Here is a 22,162-nt window from a genome sequence, read left to right on the forward strand (position 1 = left end):
TTGGCAGCTCTGCAACAGTGTCACCAACAGTATTATATTCGGGGAAAATATTAAACTACAAGGATACATAAGAATAGTTTCAAATAAATGAATCTGTATTTGAATCTACCTAAAGAAACAAAGGCTTTTGTCTTGCATGATTTATTATTTGGCCTTGGCCTTTATTTATTTTTTTGGGGGGTTCCTTTTGAATTTTCACGTAGTGCCTTGTGTGCACTATAGAAAATGGCTTTGCCCTAAAGATATTGATATCTGAATCCTACAAGAAAGGTAAATGATACCAGTTTTGTTATAAATATGATATAATTCCCCCACTGATTATCTAGATCAATCAATAATTTTTAGAGCTTTTCATTAAGATAAGAGGGCTAATTAAAGTCCTCAGGACCAATAATAATGTAACAAACTGTGTGAAAGTTTTATTTATTTTCCCCTGAATGTTTTCTCCTACAGATTGCTCTTGCAGCCCTAGTATCAAGTTCATCTAGACAAGACACAAACATTGATAAGTAAGTCAATGTTAGTTTCTAAGCCTGTCTCTATCTGCCCACTGGGTTTTCAAGATATCCTGCTATTTCTGATCCAGCAAAGTATCTTCCTTGAACTGGTTAATCTTTACACAGTTTAGTAAACCAGTTTAGAAGATTGCCTCACTAGCATCTCATCACCATCTCCTGAACTGGTTTTCATAATCACTTTGCATAAAATGGTCTTGTTGCTATGGGAAAGCCCTGGGTGGGCTCACATGTTTAGAAAAAGATTTGAAACCGCAGCGTTGGCATTCTGCACACATCGGTTAATGAGTGGTGCACCCAACATGCACACACTCTTATACTTCTCTGCAATGATTCCCAAAGAATGGTTGTGTTCCACCTATGCATAGACCAGTTTAACAAGGCAAAATGGTTTTGAAAACCTTGTTGCAAGGTAGTTTTCCAAACTGGGATGGGAGACCATTTACTATCGTTTCCAAGACCTCTTTGATCATCACCATTACATTTACATAGTTTCCACTAGACTAGTTTAAGAATAAAGATGAGAGCAGAGTTGCTTTAGGTCGTGCACAAGGTTATGAATTATTAGTAACTTGCTCACAATTGAGATTCTCAATAACTTTGATTCTCATGCGTTAGAGGTAAGATCCACACTTTGAAGATTAAGAATAATACTAAATTAAATTTGTCTTTTTTCTCATGGCTATTGTCTACTCTTTAAAGATGAGACCTAAATTGCGCATTTTCTGAAGCCCAAGGTCATGTTCTTTTCTTGAGTGAAAAACTGACCCCACTCAGGCTGATGTAGATAAGATCAGGGTAGCTAATGATAAGGTAGAATCTCAAGATAAGAGGGGAATCCAACCATGGGCATGAAATGTTGTGTGAGAGAAGATAAAAAATTTAGAAAAGCAGAATGGTGAAAGTTTTTGAAACAAATCCAACAGGCAATAAGAAATTCATGCCTGTTTTCAGACCCTAAAGACCCTAATAGATGTAACTTTCAAATTGGCAACAGTGTAATTGTGACAAATGGTGGAGACTTTCCCATAGGCCATGAAAAAAAATCAGGGATTTGTGGGTTTTTCCTAAGTATCTATTCCACTTGGGCAGTAATCAAAATATATTAACACAGGCAGCATATATTTATTTATGTCTACATGAAAGGAAATATAATATGGGCTAAAACACAAGAAAATGACATTTTAGTCTTAATATGTACTGGATTATTAATTGCAGTCCTTGCCATACATCACTATGACATCACCAATGCAGACAATTTGAAGTCTCCATATGTATAGTGATTACTGATTACATATTTTTTCAACTTTTAAATATTCATGATTTTTTTTACCCTGTCTAATTATGTTAAAACTTTCACATGTTACTTGACTGATGTTTCGTTTTCCTCTAAAAATAACATTTTATTTTGGTTGAATTCCCCTTCAGGTAAACTTAGGCATCTGGTAAAATGTCATAGGTATTGAATCAAAATAGTACATAAAGCTTTAATGACCCAATCAAAATTATACTATTTTCTGGTTTTGCAGGAACTGGAACACTACTTTCATCCGGTGCCAATAAAATGTATTTTAGTATAACACAGAATTTATGTGTGAAAGAACAATAACAAAAAAGAAAATCTTCAGGATATTATCGTAGTATAAATTCTGATATCCAATCACTAATATTAGGTGAAACTTAAATATAATTCACATTATTGACCCTTGAACTATACTTCAGACATGCTTTGAAAATGTCATAAACTGTTATTGATTATCAGATATTGTCTTGATTAATTTTTTAATGTTTTCTTTGATTGATTTTACTTGCTTTAAGAGATTAAATCATAATCAGCTTGGACAACCCCTGAATATAATTCTATACCATGATTTTTTTTTGTGATTTTTTTTTGGAAGGTATGTTACTGATTTTCTAATGAGTGGAAGAGATGACCCAAAGGATCTTCCTGATGTAGTCAACACAATCAAATGTAAGTTTGGAAGGCTTTTAGGAGAAGAGCATAGGGGATTGATTCTTACAGAGGATTTTGTGCAATGTATTTAATTGTAGATCACTTCATGAAAGACTTTAAATATCGACAATAATGAGATTTCATTTACATTTTCTGTCTACATATATGTGACCTTGATAATCATGTGTAAAGTCCAAGCTACATTTCAGTCTAGAACCTTTTAACATGAAGCTTTAGTGACTGATTATGTGATTGATTTATGTTTGATTGATCACACACAATAATCAGTGCTGGAATCAATTGCTGGACTCGGTCCACAATCAATGGCTAAAGCCCCTGTCACATGTAAACAGATCCTCAAGGATCTACCAGCATTGATCTGAGTAGGTCCGGGATAGTATTGCCCCGGATTGAGCATTGATGAGCATTGATGACTGTACACATGGTATGAACAGGGCATCTACTCACAGATCTATAAGAACCATGCTGGCAGAGCATGACATCTACGTGGATTATCAGGGCGTCAATATGGGCCAACACGTCAGCTACACAGACCATCCCAGATTGCTCTGCCAGTATGGCAGTCCAAAGATGATGCTGGATGTTTTTGACAGCCTCAAAACTGCTATGTTGACCTCTTAGATATCCACAGACCTGATGATGATGTGTTCTTGTAATGCACCGGTATCCACCTCAGCTGGGCACTCATGGCACTGGCTCAAAAATAGGAAATATCTCACAAATTTCAATGTCTTCAAACAGTGCTTAGGATATCATTCAGTTCAATTACTGCCCTAGTAATGCTACAATTGAGTTATTCTTGCGATAATGTTGGAGTGGGGAACTGAAAGGTCTTCAGGTGAGACTCAAAGGTTGATTGGGTCTCTGCTCTCTGATAAATTGGCAAAGGCTTTTTCACAGCTTTGGTCCAGAGATGTAGAAGGCTCTGTCACCCCAGGTTGTGTGGCTGAGAGATTCAGTCAGCAATGCTTGATCTGCTGATCTGAGACTGCGTGTTGGTCTATCCTGAGACCTACACAGACCTCCATGGTGGACCAAGGCATCTCTCCTCTGGATCACCCTAGATCTGTTCTGGGATATTCTGGGGCCCGCTGCATAAAACTTTTGCGATAAAAAAACTGGCAAATAAACAAAATTATGCCATCAAAAATTGCACTTCAAAAAAACTCTGGTAAAAAAATTTTTCCAGAGTTTTTTTTTTGGCAAAACTTTTATGCAACGGTCCCCTGTGTTTATGATATGTGACTGGGGCTTTAGCTTTATGGTATGTTTATCTAATGTATAAAAGATGCAATATTAATTTCTTTAGTCAAATTTTGCCCAGTTTAAACAGAATTAGACTGTGACTTCAAGATATCTGACTTTGGCTGACTCATCTGCAGTTGCATTATATTTGCCCTCTGAAGCTAAAATTGAATGTTGTACATGTAGGCTACATCATTACTATCTTCATCATCTTTGTTGCCTTCAATCTTGTTATGGACAAAAAATGCACAGCTTTAGGAAATGTCCCGTCTCTATTCTGAGAATGCTTATGCTACTTATCAAATTACAATCATTTTCTGAGCTGCTATTTTTTCCCTTACCTGTTGTTTGCAGTGATACGACAGATGGTGAGAAAAATGCCTCAGCTTAACCCAGAGGTTGCCAAGCAACTAGAAAGGAAACTTGAAAAATGCCGTAATGAGGAACTTAATCCAGAGAGTCTAATGTAAGTAATACATCAAACTTATTCCATTACATACAAAACACTCATGTGCCATCAATAGTCGGGAAATACTGAATTTCTTTCGTGTGGTATTCTTAAGTTTTGAAGAAGATCAAAATGCATGCCCAAATAAAATAAAGACCCACTTGAGACAAAAATAAAGATCAGTGAGTCGTTACAAGTGTTATTTCAGACATCACAAATTGATATGACATTGACAGTTGTACACATGTATAAAATTTTGCTCTCTTCTGCTCTCTTTATATTTCCCACTCTTTTTCTATCTCCAAATTTCCCTTTCCCATGAAAATATTTCCTTCTATTTCTCTCCCAACACTCATTTGCTCTCTTTCTCTCTCTCCTCATTTCTTACATTTCCCATTTTATTACAACCAATACTAGTATAGTGATGATGGGGTTGGTAGTGGTGGTTCTAGTAGTGGTAGTGATGATGGTGGCTGTGGTAAGAAAGTTACCCATGTACACACTTGGCCAGCCACACGATTGCTGTGAATGGATGGTTGATAAACTTGTTTTGGAAAATAAATCAAAGGTCTTTAATGTGACGTGATAATTGTTTTGCATTCTGTGCAGGTGGACCGACAGACTTGAAATGAAAAACAGCAATAAATGTATGCAAATTCTATCATGAACTGAAACATAAATCTAACCATAGTAAACCGCAGAAGAGGCAGTTGATGTTGCAGACCCTCATTGGTTGTTTTTGGGAGGAAAGTGCGTGTGTGTGTGTATTTGAGTTATGTCAGACGTGTATCAATCACATATGATTATTTACGTCTGGGACCGACCTTTAACGTCACCATCCGAAAGACGTGACCAGGGCTCGAACCTCGAACCTCTGCATCAATTTGTAACTTCCCCACAGCTTGGATTACAGGTGCACGCCACAACACCCAGTGCAAGACACTTGTTTTCATATAAACTATCTGTTTCTTTTCTAGATACAAGAAGAGGTTGCAGGATCAATTGAATACAGAGGATGAAGAAATCTATATCAAGCATCAACAAGATGCAGAGGTAAAAGACCATTCTTTTGTCTTTCAACCTCAAAGGCCCGAATTCACAAAGGTGGTTTTGAAAACCCACGATTGAGTCCATGGTTTATGCAGATTTCCGAAATAAATTACGCTTAATTTATCACGTATCGGGCGCGTGTATAAAAAATGTCAAATGCTGATGCTCACTTTGGTCACAGTGCCCCAAATTGACGCCTGTTGCCGTGGTTGTCCACGCTATTTTATTCATGAGTCCACTGTTTTTATTCATGAGTCCACTCTTCAAACAGTGGACTCATGAATAAAATAGTGTATCTAACCATGGTAACAGGCGTCAATTTGGCGCATTGTGACAAAACATGCATCAGCATTGGACATTTTTATACATGCACCTGATACGCACTAAATTAAGCATAATATATACATGATATCTGCATAAACCATGGACTCAACTGTGGGTTTTCAAAACCACCTTTGTGAATTCGTGCCTTATTGTTTGTCTTCCCTTCTCATTTGTCGTGCTTTATTTAATGCAGTCTTCTCCTTCAATTGGGGATACATAAATCACTAAAAAAACATCACTTAAAAAGGGTTTTCTGGAATGAAAACAAAAATGTCTCTAATATTCTCTAATAATCTTTTATATTGCAAAACTTGGCAATTATTGCTGCAGTGGGTACCAAACTTGGGTCATAGATGCACTAGGGACACCTTCATGTAATGGTGCTGCTGTTGGAGGTGGTCACATGACAAGACCAAATGTCAATATAGGTCAAAGGTAAATAAAGTTCACCTGCAAGACTCTCGTGACAGATAAATTTGCAAGGGTAATTTACCTTTGTGTTTTCTGTTGCTAATGCATAAATTTGAATTTGCATGAAGGTTCAGTGGTCTGTTTTGCATTTACTTTGTCATGGAAGCACATAACAAAATATGATACACTGCTTGTTGACCTTACTCTTGTGGTTGTATGCATATGGTTGTACACTTCTTTTGGATCCAGTTATTTTCTGGGGTTCTCCTGGACTAATACTGAAATTGATGTAATGGTTTGAAAAAAAAACAAATCAATGATTCATATTTGAACACATGGACATAAGACAGGAATGTTCCTGGCTAAATTTGCATTGGAGATAGAGGCAATAGTTGATCCTTGTTGGATTACATACCTGGTGGGTGTTTCATAAAGCTGTTCGTAAGTTAAGAGCGACTTTAAGAACGACTGGTGATCCGTTCTTGTGGTAAATGGTATATTCATTGGAGATGGTTTAGCGCGTAAGAAGGGTTCACCAGTCGTTCTTAAAGTCGCTCTTATCTTACGAACAGCTTTATGAAACGGCCCTCAGGCCCATGACAGTTGATCACCAGCCCTAGACACATTATCACCATTGTTCCTGTCACTAATGCTGGGGGTGGGGGGGGGAGTAATCAGGGTTGCTGCCCCCTGCCAAGTAAAAAATGGTCGAAACATCTCTTCAGACTCTGATGAATATTCTATACACTTCCAACAGATAAAAGTTTGTCAGGAATCATGATTATAAACACTTTTTGCACATTATGTAGGGCAAATATCATGTTAAAGGCATGAGCATATGGAGAATGAATTATGGAGGATATGTGACCTGATAATGACTTTTCTGTATAGATAAATAGTGCCATCTGGTGATCAGTTGAGTGGACTCCATTTTATAGTGGTTTCACGGGCCTAATCAGTAGTGGCAGGCCATAAATATTTATTCGAGCCAACCCATTGCTATTTTTTTTATTTTGATATGGCTGATTGACAAAGTGTATGCATATGATTGTCCATCTAACACTGATTCTATTTTTGGTAATTACTTCCTTTTCCCAAATTGGGAAGAAATATCACCAATTTTGGACTGTATTTTGACTGGCGGAAGGATTAGGGCTATTTTGCTATTTGAGGTGATGAATCTGCTCCCCCCGAAGGTGTCTTCAAACACGCCAATTTATTTTTAAAATGAGCAGGTCGAGGGACCCTTTTCTGGTCAGATATGGATTGCCAGATATATATCCTATCCACTGGTAGTAAACATTCGACCCCCGAATTTCATCCTTATTTTTTATGAATTTTTTAAAGTGCCAATTTAACACATGAGTCTATGGGGAATGAATTAGGCCTGTGAAACCTAGTTTTGTCTATATTTTGTGCAAGTAGACCTCCATCCTATTGGTGATCTAACTAATTTGGGTATTAGTACTAATACCACGGTCACATTTGCTCTTCGACGGCCGTACAGCGAGTCTAAAACAGCAGTTTTATTCATTTTTACTAAAACCACCTATATGTAGCTGATACAAACAAATGTTAAAACGGCTGTTTTCGACTCGCCGTACGGTATTACTAACTAATTTGGGTAGTAGTACCAAAAGATATCAAGTCATGATCTATCAATTTGAACATGCCTTAAAGGGATCGTTTAACTTTGTGAGCAGCTGATTTAAAAAATTCTCGAACTGAGACGAAACATGTGTATGAGTGCCTGTATTTGTCCTCAAAAACCCTGAAACAGACCACAATATAGGATGAAAAACTCTAATTTAGATACAAGTTGGAATTTATTAGCTTGATTTTGAGAACCGTCTAGTAGATGGGTTCCAGCTTATGACCAGTTTTCTCCAATTCAAAAAGACCGTTGGCTATGTTGTTGACTGCCTTCTGCTGTGTGTATCTCCTATACACATGCTATTATTAGCTGCACTGTACATTCAGTGTATACCTTATACACACTGTATTTAGGTCATGCTCTGTTCATCTAGAGTTAATGTGTTGTGTTGCACAGATTCGCTCTATACACATAGTAATTGAAACCAACTCCCAATTATTTTCAAACTTTGGTTTACATCTCCAATGTTTTAAAATTGATCCTGTAGATATAATACTTTGAAACTTTTGGGATGGTATTTTTACACTATAAGCCTAATGTTTAGCCCATTTTCAAGAACCAAAATGAGATTTTTTTAAAATCAGAACAAAGTGAAATGATCACTTTAACTTTAGTCTTGCCATACAGTACTATCTGAAAATCAATGCATACCGGTATAAGTCTTGTAGTAAGGGATTCTGTGTCAATTTCTGAAGGACAATTGCTCCAATGAAAAATCAGCACATTAAAAACTAAATCCCAGTTAATTAATTTGATAGTCTGAATAAATCCCATTCAAACTCAAATGCAAGCTTGCTAACCCAATAGCTTTAGAGAATGACAGGTAAGAACAGTTATTGCTTTGGCAAATGTCTGGTCACCATTTATGTGTACTAGCAGCAATTACCCGTGGCAGCACAGGGTGTAGGAGTCATTTTTCTTTATCAAAGTGTGTGGGGGGGGGGGGGGAGGGGAGGGGGTGACATTCTTGTATGTACAGCTAGACTGCCTATTTACACTGAAAGCCGAGCAGTTTATTGATGAAATATATTTAGACAACTGATTTATAGCAGACTTCTCTTTCAATATAGATAGGAGGTTCAATTAAGTTAAGCATCTTGGGTTGAACTGGAGGAAGAACTTCAATAATCATTACAGAGTGAAATCCAAATCTAACTATAAAATGGAAAAATGTATTAGAACACGGTGTATTCAGTAAGCAGTCAAGAGGCAATTATTGTGATATAGAAATGTTATGATTACATGTATTGGGTCGGAAATAAATATGTAAGTACATTGCACATGTACCTTACAATGCACATTAGACTGCAGTTGTTTGTAATTTTTAAATTAAAGGTTGCTCAATCATATATAAGTATGGCAGGATGTCGAAAAGAAGTGAGAGTGAGAGAAAGGGGGGGGGGGTGATAAAATGAGTGAGACAGAAACAGTGGTGGGAAAAATGAGTCAGACAGACAGTGAGGAAAATGAGAGACAGAGAATGGGAATAAATGAGAGACAGAGGGGAAAATGAAAGAGACCCACACGGGGAAAATGAATGAGAGAGAGAGATAGTGGGGAAAATGAGAGAGACAGTGGGAAAATCAGAGAGAGATGAAGAGAGAGATAGAGAAATTAAAGAATACAAAAGAGCGAGATAGAGAGAGAGAGAAAAGATTTTAGATGTTAATTGTGATAAAAAGATAAGATTTGTATGGCTTACATGGGCATTTTAATTTTTTTTTAGAGGTTTTAGATATCTTTTTTTTACTGGTGGATCAAATAGTTATGCATTGAAATAATTGATAAAAATCTTAGAAAGTACACTGTAAATGTAGTATGGAATTATTGTGTCTTTTTAAAAGGTATATGGGCATCTTCACTGATTATAATTTCATTCAAATAAATAACAATATTGATAAGTGTATGTTAGATTATGTCTTTTTTCATAAAAATATCATGTTAATTAAAGGCAAGATATGCTACAACAGTATACAGATGAAAAGATCATAATATTTGAGATGGCATAATGCATAAGGTCCCATATGTCTGTTATACACGGTATTGGCTGTTGAAGCGATAAACCATTTTTACACTGTATTATTCATATCTACATTTTTAATAAACATCTACATATGTACAACAGAGTTTTGTAGAATACATGTCAAACAAAATATGTGTAGCAAAAAAAATGCCAGTGTTGCCAATTTGCAGAAGAAAATCTGATCAAATTTGCCTTTAAATAAAAGGGTTAATAGCAAATCTATTTAAGACAATTTTAATTTTGGGTTTTGGAACTTAGCACTGAGTTGATTATCTGACTCAACCAAACAACTTCATCATATGTTGGAATTTAGATTTACTGCGGCATCAATCATTCAATATAAATATTACATTTTACGTCAAAATACTAACCATGCACTGTTCAACTGTGTACAACAGAGCACTGGCACAGTTTGATTTTGGAGCGTTGAGTAGCAGGTAGCCCAATCTGTTAAAATATAGGATTCATGAAACTGGGCAGAAACATTAGATGTAGACCCTCACCCCCAGCAAACCCCCAGTCAACACTTGTTTTCAAAAAGCCAAGTCAGAATAGGGTTAACCTCTTTGTGACAACTGCTCACATTTTGTACGGTAACCACTGAGGACATCGGCCGATTACGGTATGTTGTTTACGTTTCAGCAGCGCTACACATGCATATATACATGCAGCCAGCGCATGAGTGTAAGTACGTACCGTATACCGTGCTTTGTATTTCGCTGACCCGAGAGAGGTAAAAGGGACGGGAATTTCGAAGCTATACTCAGGGCGGCGAAAAGGAATGCCAAAAAGTTACGAATTGTAAAAAAACTTTAAATAATGCGACCAAAATACCACAAACAACCCCCGTCATGACAATCTGTGAACAATTTAACCATGTTTAGAAAAAATTCCAGCTCCATTGAGTGGAAAACCACGGAGAAAACGTGCTTCAAACAAACGGAAGGACACACAAGATTAGCCAAATTATAGTAAGGATGCTGTACATTGATCTGTGTTACCAATAAAGTATGCTTAATACATAATAGACTACAAATGATCTAATTTCTTTTTATTTTTAATTTTTAACACACCAAGATCATTTTGTAAAATATTTTTATTGGAAAAAGAACTCTGACGGCTAAGCTTCCCTTTTTGAAGTACACAATAAAATGGGTTTCATCACAATTTGTCCATGACCAAATAAACCTGGAACTGTGGAATGCTCCGGGCATTGCATTGGGTATCCATTGATTGCAAGGTCACTCATGGACAAAAAAAGCATTGTATGACCTATTGAACCAATAGGCTGACCTCTTCTCCATTTGAAATTTGAAAAATAGATTTTGAAGTCTTATGCCAGCCTGACACTTGCACGATTTTGTGTCACGCATTGGCACGACTCAAGTCGTGCCAGTGCGCAAACTAGTCGTGAGCTGGCGTGAAGTGTGCGTAAACACGTTGTGACATGTCATGACTGCGTGCCATGTCGGGACGAGAATTTTGAAATGTTCAAAATTTAGCCACTGGGTCGTGAACTATGCGCAAACTGTTTGTGAACTCGTCGGGACGATGAGGGAGGATGCGTGCCAATGCATGGCAGTGCGCGCCATGCCACGAATGGTTCACGAACAGCTCACGTCGTGTTCAGGAATAGTTCAGCACGACACCGTCCGAATTGCGCAAACTCGTCGTGCCAATGCAGGAAGTGCGTAAACTATGCGTGAACTCGTCGTGCTAGTTCGTGTCAATGTGAAAACTGACGGGCACGCATTCGTGAACTATTCGTGAACTCGTCGTGAACTATGTGTGAACAAGTCGTAAAACAGTGCGGGAGCCTCACAGTTCGTGCCCCAAAATGCCACGACAAATTTGGGGTCAAAAGTCGTGCAAGTGTCAGCCTGGCTTTATTCCCTTATTTTGGGAAGGGGGCTATTGTGGGGCTTACAATTAGAATGGATTGAGGATGAAAATATGAAATTGAATGGTGAAAATTAAAGGAAATAAGAATATTTCCCAAATGAAAATTTCAGTTCAAACTTCTATATGGAGTCTCTATGTAATTAGATAGCATAAATAAAATGATTATTAACCAAAAGTTTGAAACTATATCAGTTCATTAATAAATACCCTATATGCATATAATCAATAATTTCATAAAAATTCAAATTAATGGCATATATTAAATAAATAGAGAAAGTAATGGTAATATTATTAGGCCTTGGAATGAACACCAACTTTACTATTATAATGTTCATGGAAAACTATGCGAATATGTGAATATGAATATCTGCTATTTTTGCCTGTAACTCAAAGGCAATATTTAGTTTATTGGCTACATAGACCATTACCAGTCTGTTCCACACCTGTCTATCTTTAGAGCCTGGTGTTGACACTGGACTATAGTGGTATCAATCACTACGTGTATATGATTCTTTCATTGAATATCAACTTTTCCAAGCATTGTTAGCAAAGTGAAAATCTGTGTTTACTCTTTGCCTATTTGTAAATACGGTAGAATGTTGATCATTAGCCATCTTTCCTTTCATTATTTGTTTCAACTGACTTTTTTAAGGTCACAGCACACCTCATGGTTGGTTGCAATCCGATTTATTTTTCAATGTTTTGACATTTCATATGAATATTGGAGCATAATATACATCATACTATAGTTCTCAATTGTCATATGAATACTCAAGGTCATGTCTTTTGCAATCATCCTTACATGTACATGTATCCAATCATAATAATGTCATGTCAATTGTATAATCAACTGCATGATCTAAACCCAATTTTGCCCCAACTCCAAACCTACTGCAAGATCTGTTATTACCCAAAATGTTGATATAAGTATGCTTTCAGTTATTCCAGACCTTAAAGTAAAATAGATAATCTTTTTTATTTTGATTTTCCGATTTAAGTTCAGTTTACATTCTCATGTTTTGTGTTTATGAGGGTCCCTTTGAACACTTTCAAAGGAAAATTATAGCAAACTGTTCTACTCATCACTATTGTTTACAGAATAATTTGGAAATTTGAATGTTAAATAAGCTTTTGAATTATATATCTACAATTTAAGATTTTTGACACACTTGGCTATCCATAGTAACTAAAAATTAAATCAGACTTCCGGAAATAACTGCTATATTTGTACCTTCTCAATGTAAGTTGCCCTAAAAGGTACTTAATATCAATTAAGCACACAAAATGTGCTAATGGCCTGTACATTAAATGAAGTTTTAATTGAATGTAACTTGGAAAAAATAATGGCAAGTATTTCAAAATAGTCACATTAAATGTACATGTACTTGCATCAGGAAACCATAAGAAAAGTTCAAACAGTATACAGGAAAGACAGATGCTCGGGGTGGGGGGGGGGGGGGGAAGGGGTCAATAATTTTTTTTTTAGAGAGAGTAGCCCTGTACTGATTGTCAGATTGCGATAACTTTCCTGTTCTTGTTTGACATGTGGAAATGCATTATTATCTATTGTGTATCAAGCTTTGTGGGAAAGGTGGCACTACAAGATGTTCATAATAAAGCTGGCCGTCTGAGCCATCGACAGTGAAATGTACTTTTAAAGCATTCCTAAAGCTTTGGTAGAGGCTCGATAATATGACTTGAATCTGAATTGGGCTATCTAATATTCTACAGTCTTTTAGTTTCAACTGTCATTTTCAATGATTGATTTATTAAAACAAATGTTCATATTGAACCCCAAAATTTTTTTGTCAAAACCCCCAAAATGTTTACTCTTTTGATTTTAAAGTTTACTCAGGCATATTAAATTGCCTTTTTAAATACCGTACTCCTTTCATACATGTGTTTTACATGTATGATATGGTATAATCTTCAATTTCTATCAGTCTATTCAAACTTGTAAATGATTAATTTGTAGATTTTGTAGTTTTTTTCTAGTAATAGCGATATGATGTAATTTTTGCTATCTTGACCTGTATGACCATGTGTTTTCAATTTGGCTGGTATATTGGTGGATTTGTTGACATCTGCGTGCCAAGTTTTGATACATTCCTTTGAGTTTGATTTATTGTAAAATTATTACAGAGGTCAAATTAATCTTGTGTCATCCATTGTCATGACTGGGTTTCCTTGTTACTTCCCTCAATGCCCATTTCAATGGACTTGGAAGTTTGTTGTCCTCTCTTTGTCCTGTAATGATTGAATGCTCTCTGTACAAATTTGCCTTGCCCCCCCCTAAAAATATGAGAATCTAAGCCTGTTTTGGTTTATAGGTCACTGTCAATGATGATTCTGAATGTGTGATGTCCATATCCTAGTACATGTAACCAGGGCCCTGGGAACAATTTCTTAAGAGGGCTGCTGGTTTAGACAAAAAAAAAAACAACCAAAAAATTAAGGTGATTTTGGTCAGAAATAAAAATTGACCTGTAGCAAAAAATATATATAATAGGTTTTCACTCCAAAATGAAGGTGATTTGGAGTAAATTTAAACTTTTTAGCATACCAACCTGATTTCCGCTTCCCAGGGCCATGGCTGTTTCCACTGACAATGAGGAGAAAATTATAATATTTCATATCAGAAATAAACCCATTCTTATACGTCTTGATACCAACCAAAAGTTTTTCCATTTCAAATATTTGCTGATTGTATTAACACCTATTCATTCCAAGGTCAAGAACGTTACCCAAAGGTCAGTCACGTGTTTGATATCACTCAGAAAATATCACAGACTTGATTGTTTTCAAACCTACATTTTATGTGTTTCCTGTAGAAAATGAATTTTCACTCTTGTTATATGATGGAATTAGTCCAAAGTTCATAATGAGATAAAGGCTTTTTCCATAAATTAGTCATTATTTTCCGTGAGAATCAAACAGACTGATCATGTGCTGTTCTTCATTTGTTTTTATAAATGAATTGGTTAGGAAATAAATAAATCAAACTGATTTGTATCTGGGTTTAATAATCAAAGTTAATAAAGTTGCATGGGTGACCATGAGATCTTTTTCTTGTACTCTGACTGTTTGACTCTAATCCCTCTCTCTCTTTGCTTCTTTTTTTTTTGTCTGTCTTTTTCTTTCCCCCTCTATATTTTATCCTCCCTTCCTGTCATTCTTTTTCTTGCTCTGCTCAAATTTAAATTTTAATCTCATTCTGATTATTAAAAGGTCAAGTGCTATTAGTAAGTACAGGCTTTATATTTTTGGTTATTAAAGTTTTGAAAGAGTTTGCACGTGTTCCATGATGTAACTTCTAACCTCTTTCAATGATTATGTTTAAATTGAGGAGAAGAACATTGTCACATCAGAAAACAGATCTGTCTAAAGGAATTCAAATATCCGGATTAATATGTTTTAAAGAGTCAAAATATATTTCAGTTAAGTGCTCTCTGAAGTGATCCCCTTGATCAGATGACAAGTAGCTCTGTTTATCAGTGTCCATATATTGTGCACACTATATAAACAGTGTGAAGTCATTCATAGGATTAGCAATGGTTTAATAAGCATTTCTTAGTTCGCTTTTAAACATTCTCGATGACCCCCCTTTTTTACACCTATGTCTTGTAATGTGAATATTATGTTATGTCACAGTTGTATAGATCTGCTGTTTTTTTCCTCCCCTTTTAAAGTAAAAAGCAGCGGCGGATCCAGGGGGGGGGACATCTGGCCGTGCCCCCCTTTAGAGAGCAATGAACAAAATGTAGATAATGTAAATATGCCGTTTTTACACAAGTGTGCCCCCCCCCATTTTGAAAGTAAGAGCATATATTTTAATGGGAATATGTCTTTCATACACAAGTGGGGACTTTTTTTTCCTTGTCAAATTTGCCGTGGACAAAATGACCTTCATTTTTTCGTGAAACCTTTTTTTTTTTTGGGGGGGGGGCTTGTCAAATTTGCTGTGGACGAAATGACCTTCAATTTTTGGTGAAACCCTTTTTTTGGGGGGGGGGGGCTTGTCAAATTTTTCTTGGGAAAATGTGCCCTCCCCCTCAAGAAAATCCTAGATCCGCCCCTGGTTAAAAGCTTGATCTTTCAGGTTTGTCAATTTAAATGGTACTTTTCATGATTTCAGCCATCAACATGTACAAGTATCTCTATTGTTATTGTGTGAAGTTATTAGATTTTAAAATGGCTTGATGTAAATCTGACAAGGCTGTATGGAGTTTTCATGTAAATATAACCATTATCATTTAGTGTAGTTACTTTGGGCGGAGAAATCGATACTCCTTTTTGTGTGATTTAGCATGCATTTTGTGTCAATCTTTTGTGATTGTATGCTATTCACAAGATAGCCTTACTTGTGTAATAATAAGCTTTGTCCTGTCAAATTCCTTTTGAGATTAAATGCAGTTTACAATGTTCCACATGATCATGGAAACATTCCACAAAATGCCTTGTCATTGGTTTTCTCTGACAAGGTTTTATAATGTATGTTACTAAATATCCATACATCTGATTAGCTGAGGGCAAATTCTTCAGAGGAAATATCAAATAGAACGATTTATGAAATGCACTCTTTCAGAGTTCACTGATTTTCAGTATCCTAAGGCCAGTGCAGTCCTTTCTTTTTAATGAGATTAGAATTAGGAATAGGATTAACTAGTACAAGCTATTGTCACAAAGAATTTGACATCCATAGGATTCTAATGCCTCAAGGAGATGCCAATTATCATTTGAAAGGGGTGTGAGTTAATATGTGTAGAATCTACAGCTTATTAAGTTATGTGAGACTCTGTAGATGAAACCACTTGAAAATGGCATGCACAATGGTACCACTTCTGGTGTACCCTTGTACTGTAAAAGTTTGTCTTGAAATTAATCTCAAATAGTCTACAAATATAGTTTGTAGTCTCCTCATTCTAACCTGGCTAGTTCATGTATTACATTACACATGATTTTTAAAGGTCAAGTCCACCTCAGAAAAATGTTGATTTGAATCAATAGAGAAAAATCAGACAAGCACAATGCTGAAAATTTCATCAAAATCGGATGTAAAATAAGAAAGTTATGACATTTCAAAGTTTCGCTTATTTTCAACAAAATAGTTATATGAACGAGCCAGTTACATCCAAATGAGAGAGTCGATGATGTCACTCACTCACTATTTCTTTTGTTTTTTATTGTTTGAATTATACAATATTTCAATTTTTACAAATTTGACGATTAGGACCTCCTTGCCTGAAGCACAAAATGTTAAAATAATGGAATTCCACATGTTCAGGGAGGAAAGAAACTTCATTTCACATGACAATTACGAGAAAATAAAAATATTTCATATTTCATATAATAAAATACAAAAGAAATAGTGAGTGAGTGATGTCATCAACTCTCTCATTTGGATGTAACTGGCTCGTTCATATAACTATTTTGTTGAAAATAAGCGAAACTTTAAAATGCCATAACTTTCTTATTTTACATCCGATTTTGATGAAATTTTCAGTGTTGTGCTTGTTGAATTTTTCTCTCCTTATTCAAATCAAGTTTTTGTTGGGGTGGACTTGTCCTTTAATGACTTTTTAGCCCAACTGAAATACCTACAAGGCTCGACATTAGCGGTGGCCCGGTGGCCCGGGGCCACCAAAAATTCATCTCGGGCAACCATTATTGAAAAAATGTTAAGTTTTGGTGGCCCGAATCGGGCAACCAATAATTTTCAAAGTAGCGCAATTTTTCTCCCGATTTTGCATGCATTTATCAACTTTCTACAGTTCAAATTGCAATCCAATCCGTCTTGCGCCTTTTTTGTTAATCTACACACAAATACACACACACAAAGATTGCATAGTCATGACAGTATGTAGGCCTACCGCTGGCATACAGTAACTATTATTCAGCCGGCTGTCTGGCTGAGCTTTGCATGCGTGAAACCACTGCAGCTGGCTGTGCGCTAGCAGACTATTCAGACTCAGGGAGCTGCGATACGAAATGTTACTGCCAAGAAATCTTCCCCAGAACTTTGAAAATCTACGTCAAAGTCACATTTTACACCAATGAAATGCCCTTCTACAGTCCATATTACTGAAACCTGATTATTTAAAAGCATTAAAAGGAGGAATTATGACCTCTCTTTTGACTCAAAAAGACCGATTTCCAAATGCATTAATACACATAAAACACAGAGGTGAGTACATCACAGTCCCACATGTGCATTTGTATGTATGTTGATATTTGGTTTATTTCGAAGCTGTGTCTCTTCTAGCCAAAAATAAATAGACAGCTTCTTTCTTTCTTGTTTATAAATGACTTCTTAAACCACTCTTAAGGAAGTAAATACTTTGGAAAGGCATTACATTGATATGAAATGTGAATTTTTTTCCATCATTTTGTCAAATATAAGGAAGGAATTTTCTCTTTTTTTTCCAGATAACTTTTGCCGTTTTCTCATTCCCCCCCCTTTTTTTTACAGTGATTAAACCATTTATACCCCTTCCCATTGAATATGCCTGATTAAAGAACATGTTTCTACTGAATAATATTAATAATAAATTTTTCCCCCACTTTTTGATAATTTTGTCCTATTCATTTTTCTTACATTTTCTTTTTTTTTCTCAATTTTTTCCTGTTCTTTGTTTTTTCTTTCATCATTTTTTCTTTTGTTTTATTTCACTTAGATCTATTCATTTTTACAATTTTTGTTTTCTTTTTTCAGTACATTGTATACTATTCTAAAAATTATTTTTGTTTATTTCCCCCTTTTACAAATTGTTCTAATTCTGCAGCATATTTTTCTGTGATTTTCTCCTGCTATAATATGCTGGAAAAGAGAAAATAAACTGGATTTGGGGCCTGCATAATCTAGGTTTTACGATCAAAAAGGAGGAAAGGAAAAATCATTGTTTTGTAATCTATCTGAGTTTGCTACATGCACTATTTATTTACTTTACCATTATGAGTGTGTGTCTATACGGAGATTAAAAGTCCACACAACCTGGGAACAATACAATTCTTTTATTCTCTTTCAATCATTTTTCATATTTACAATGATGGAACAATTTATATATAACAGCAAGCACGATTTACATACAAGATAAAGAATAGTGGTACGTGGTAGTGACTGCAAAATATTTCAGTTTGTTTTATTCATTTTTAATTATTTTTCTTTATATTTTTCGGGCCACCAAACTTTACTAATGGGCCACCAAAAAAAAATATTTGAAGGTTTTGGTGGCCCGAATGGGCCACCACCAAAAAAAGTTAATGTGGAGCCTTGAATACCTATATCAGGAAAACTCTGCTTCTTAAAATTCAAATCTCCTATTCAGTGTTAAAAGGATTGTAAGGGCTGAAAGTATGAATAGCTTAATAAATAGAGTAGAATTCACTGAGCAAAATGCCAAACATTTCATCAAAATCGGATAATAAATAACAAAGTTATTGAATTTAAAGTTTAGCAATATTTTGTGAAAACAGTCATCATGAATATTCATTATGTGGGCTGATGATGTCACATTTCCACTTGTTCTTTTGTATTTTATTGTATGAAATTAGGTTCATTCAAATTTTTTCCTCCAAGAACTAGAAAAATTGAATTGACAACTGATAGTGCATTAGATATTTATTGCTGCAACTTATTTCATTAGAAGGGAGGCATATTATTCACACAAGTATGAAATAATGAAAAATTATGGTTTTATGTAATAGCATAAGAAAACGGAAAGTGGAGATGTGATGTCATCAGCCCACCTAATAAACATTCATGACGACTGTTTAAAAAAGATATTGCTTAACTTTAATCTTTAATAACTTTATTATTTGTTATCCGATTTTGATGAAATTTTTGGCATTTTGCTCAGTGAATTCTACTCTTTGCATTAAGATATTATTTTCAGCCCGGACCATCCCTTTAATACTTCCGATTTATTATAGTCTGTTCACAAGGAAGTGAATTTCCTTTGTACTTCTGTCATAAAAATAGATCACAAAAATCTTTAGAATTTTAATCACCTCATTATTAATATGATATGGAAGACATACAAAAGAAATGATTAAGAATAAAGTGTATCATAACAGGAATTGTGCATGAGTTGTGAAACAGAAAAAGAGAATCCTGTTTAATGTGGTTGCCAATGAAATATTGTATTTTAATAAATTTTGTTCAAGCTTATCAACAGTGTTAATTTGTAATGGTGATGTATGTAAGCATTGTCTTTATTCACAAGAGCCCGAAGCATCTGTTATTGAAACAAAAATCTTGGTTATCAGTGGTTTCTGTCCCTATCCACATGTAAGATGTACCATCTATTTCCATTTTTATATTTTTGTTAACATAATAATGTGTCCTTTTTCTATTTAATCTCTAGGAAACAAGAAGGAAAGAAAAGGAACTATTGATGAGTGTATGATCCACGTTCCCTTTGAGCTTTGCTTTCCAAACTAGAGAAAAAATTTGTGAAGTTCAAGAGAGGTTTACTTTGGATCAGGACCTTGAACTTGGTGGCACTGATTTGCAATCAACAAGTCCATTTTTCCTGTTTCCTGTGTTGAATTGGATCAGGAATGACCATGCTAGATGAACAAACACCAGATGAAATATATCAGGAATAAAGACCTAATAGAATGGTTTAGGAAGCAATCATTGGTCCAAGAACAGAGTGAAGGTTGTCAACCAGTAGCGGCCGTGATGTTACTTCCAAGTACTTGTGTCCTGTAGTGAGAACTCATTCTGCATTGATACAGCAAGTGGAATTAGTGGACATCTTGAACATTTCCTGCTCCATTCTAGACTACATGTAGATATCGCAGGTTGTGATAAGCATACCCCTGGGTGTAAAGATAGTGCACATCAGTATGGCATGAACTTCAAAATGATACCCCAAAAAGTGCCAATCTGTGTCTGAGTGGATGAGTTATCTCTGAAAACAGTACTTAGAAACAACACTTAACAGTTGGTCCGCAGTCCACCAGTGGGCCATGGAATCAGCCAAAAGTATCTTAGAAACTCAAAGAATAACAGGAGAAAAAAAATCTCTTTACTCTGATCCCCAGTGCAATATGAACGCATAAAAGAATAAGGAAGGCTGTGGTACAAATGATTACCACATTAAATTGTTTTTTTTTTCCTCAAAGATTTTGTAACATGGGCAAAAGTATATGAAGTTGGGTCTTGAAAGATTGATTTATTATTGAGCTATGATGTAAAAATTGTTGATAAGCATTGTCATAGGAGATTAAAGATCTGTGCAAAATGAGAACTGTTCCTCCCAGAACCTAACAACTGACTGCTCTTGGGTATGAGGATTGAATGAAACTAATAATCATCTCGTTGGTTAAATTGTCCTTATTACTGGAAAATTCCTCACACTAAGCTCACCTACTCACTCTCTCACACCATCATGGTGTGACTGATAAATGGTATTAAAAGGGACAAGCCTATAGTGTACTGTAAGAGATTTATACTTGACATGATGATGGAAATAAAATGTCTCTGCAAGCATCATAAACACCATTACAGTTGAAAACCTTCACTGGGAGACAAATGGATATTATGTACATATGTATGATATTTATCAGTGTGATAATATCTATGGGGAAAATTTACACCTTTTGAACGACTTAGAACTATTTCTTACCACATACATATATGTCATAGACACTAGTACATGTAGGTCTTGAGCTCTGTTAATTCTATTTTAAGCATGTGCTCGGTGAACAGACCCAATTCTTATGATTAGTGCACAGGGGGCTCATATTTATACATTGATTTATATTTCTCATATTGTATTGAATGGGATTTAATTTTCACCCATGATGTAGTGAAGATGGCATGTTGAAATCGTTCACATTAGATTTCTATGAATTTACAGTGGTTTTGAATCATTATATGAAATCCTTATTTATATAGACCTATAGACCTTTACAATATTAATTATGCTTTATTTGATGCGTACAAAATTGGTTATATACCAGCTTGGCGTTTACCAGCAAAATGCTGTCCTGCCGAGTTCTTACGGGAGTTACCACAAACAGAAACAGAAACAAATTACAAAAATTTTAAAAAGGAATGCACTTTTTGTCATAGGATGGCAAGTTTATGCTTGTTCTTTTGTTTTGAGTGAATGTTTTTTTAGTTAAAGTTACACTAACAATGGACTTATCAATTAAAAATTGCACATGGGCTCATTAATTCTCAAGCATGAATTCAGGGGAGTGTCCTGTGACAAACCTTACAATCAGACTTAATAGGAATGTACATCATTCGTAATTAATGGCCAGATATTGCAATAATTACATTCAAACAACCTATTCAAAACTGACTTTTTGAGACCTGTTGTTTATGATTGATTTGACCAAATCAGAATATTAGATGGTACAGAAGGAAAGAGGACAAGACAGAGAGAGAAGGAGGAGGGGGGGGGGGGGGGTACATTTGAAAAGACATGTATGTTGCTTTATTATTAAAGATTGGACTGTACTATGAAATGAAAATAACTTTAAAACTTTGTTTGGATAGACACAATGGAAATTTGAAGATTTTTGTATAAGATAACATCTCCTGACATTTATGAGAACCTTTATAAGTGTTTTAGCAGGAAATGTACATCCTTCCATTGAT

General features: G+C 35.4%; 1 protein-coding gene across 2 annotated transcripts in view; it reads left to right on the top strand.

Moving 5' to 3' along the window:
- Positions 1-21,863, top strand: part of LOC121411123 (cyclin-H-like) — a 38,422-nt gene extending 16,559 nt beyond the window's left edge. For both annotated transcript variants that reach the window (XM_041603649.1, XM_041603650.1), the window contains exons 7-11: positions 454-509; positions 2,414-2,487; positions 4,090-4,201; positions 5,161-5,236; positions 19,911-21,863. In XM_041603649.1, the coding sequence (XP_041459583.1) occupies positions 454-509; positions 2,414-2,487; positions 4,090-4,201; positions 5,161-5,236; positions 19,911-19,952 (360 nt within the window). In that variant the 3' untranslated portion in view covers positions 19,953-21,863. The remainder of the gene's footprint in view (positions 1-453; positions 510-2,413; positions 2,488-4,089; positions 4,202-5,160; positions 5,237-19,910) is intronic.
- The last annotated feature ends 299 nt before the right edge of the window (positions 21,864-22,162 follow it).

Source organism: Lytechinus variegatus, chromosome 3, assembly GCF_018143015.1.
Source record: "Lytechinus variegatus isolate NC3 chromosome 3, Lvar_3.0, whole genome shotgun sequence".
Taxonomy (NCBI): Eukaryota; Metazoa; Echinodermata; class Echinoidea; order Temnopleuroida; family Toxopneustidae; genus Lytechinus; species Lytechinus variegatus.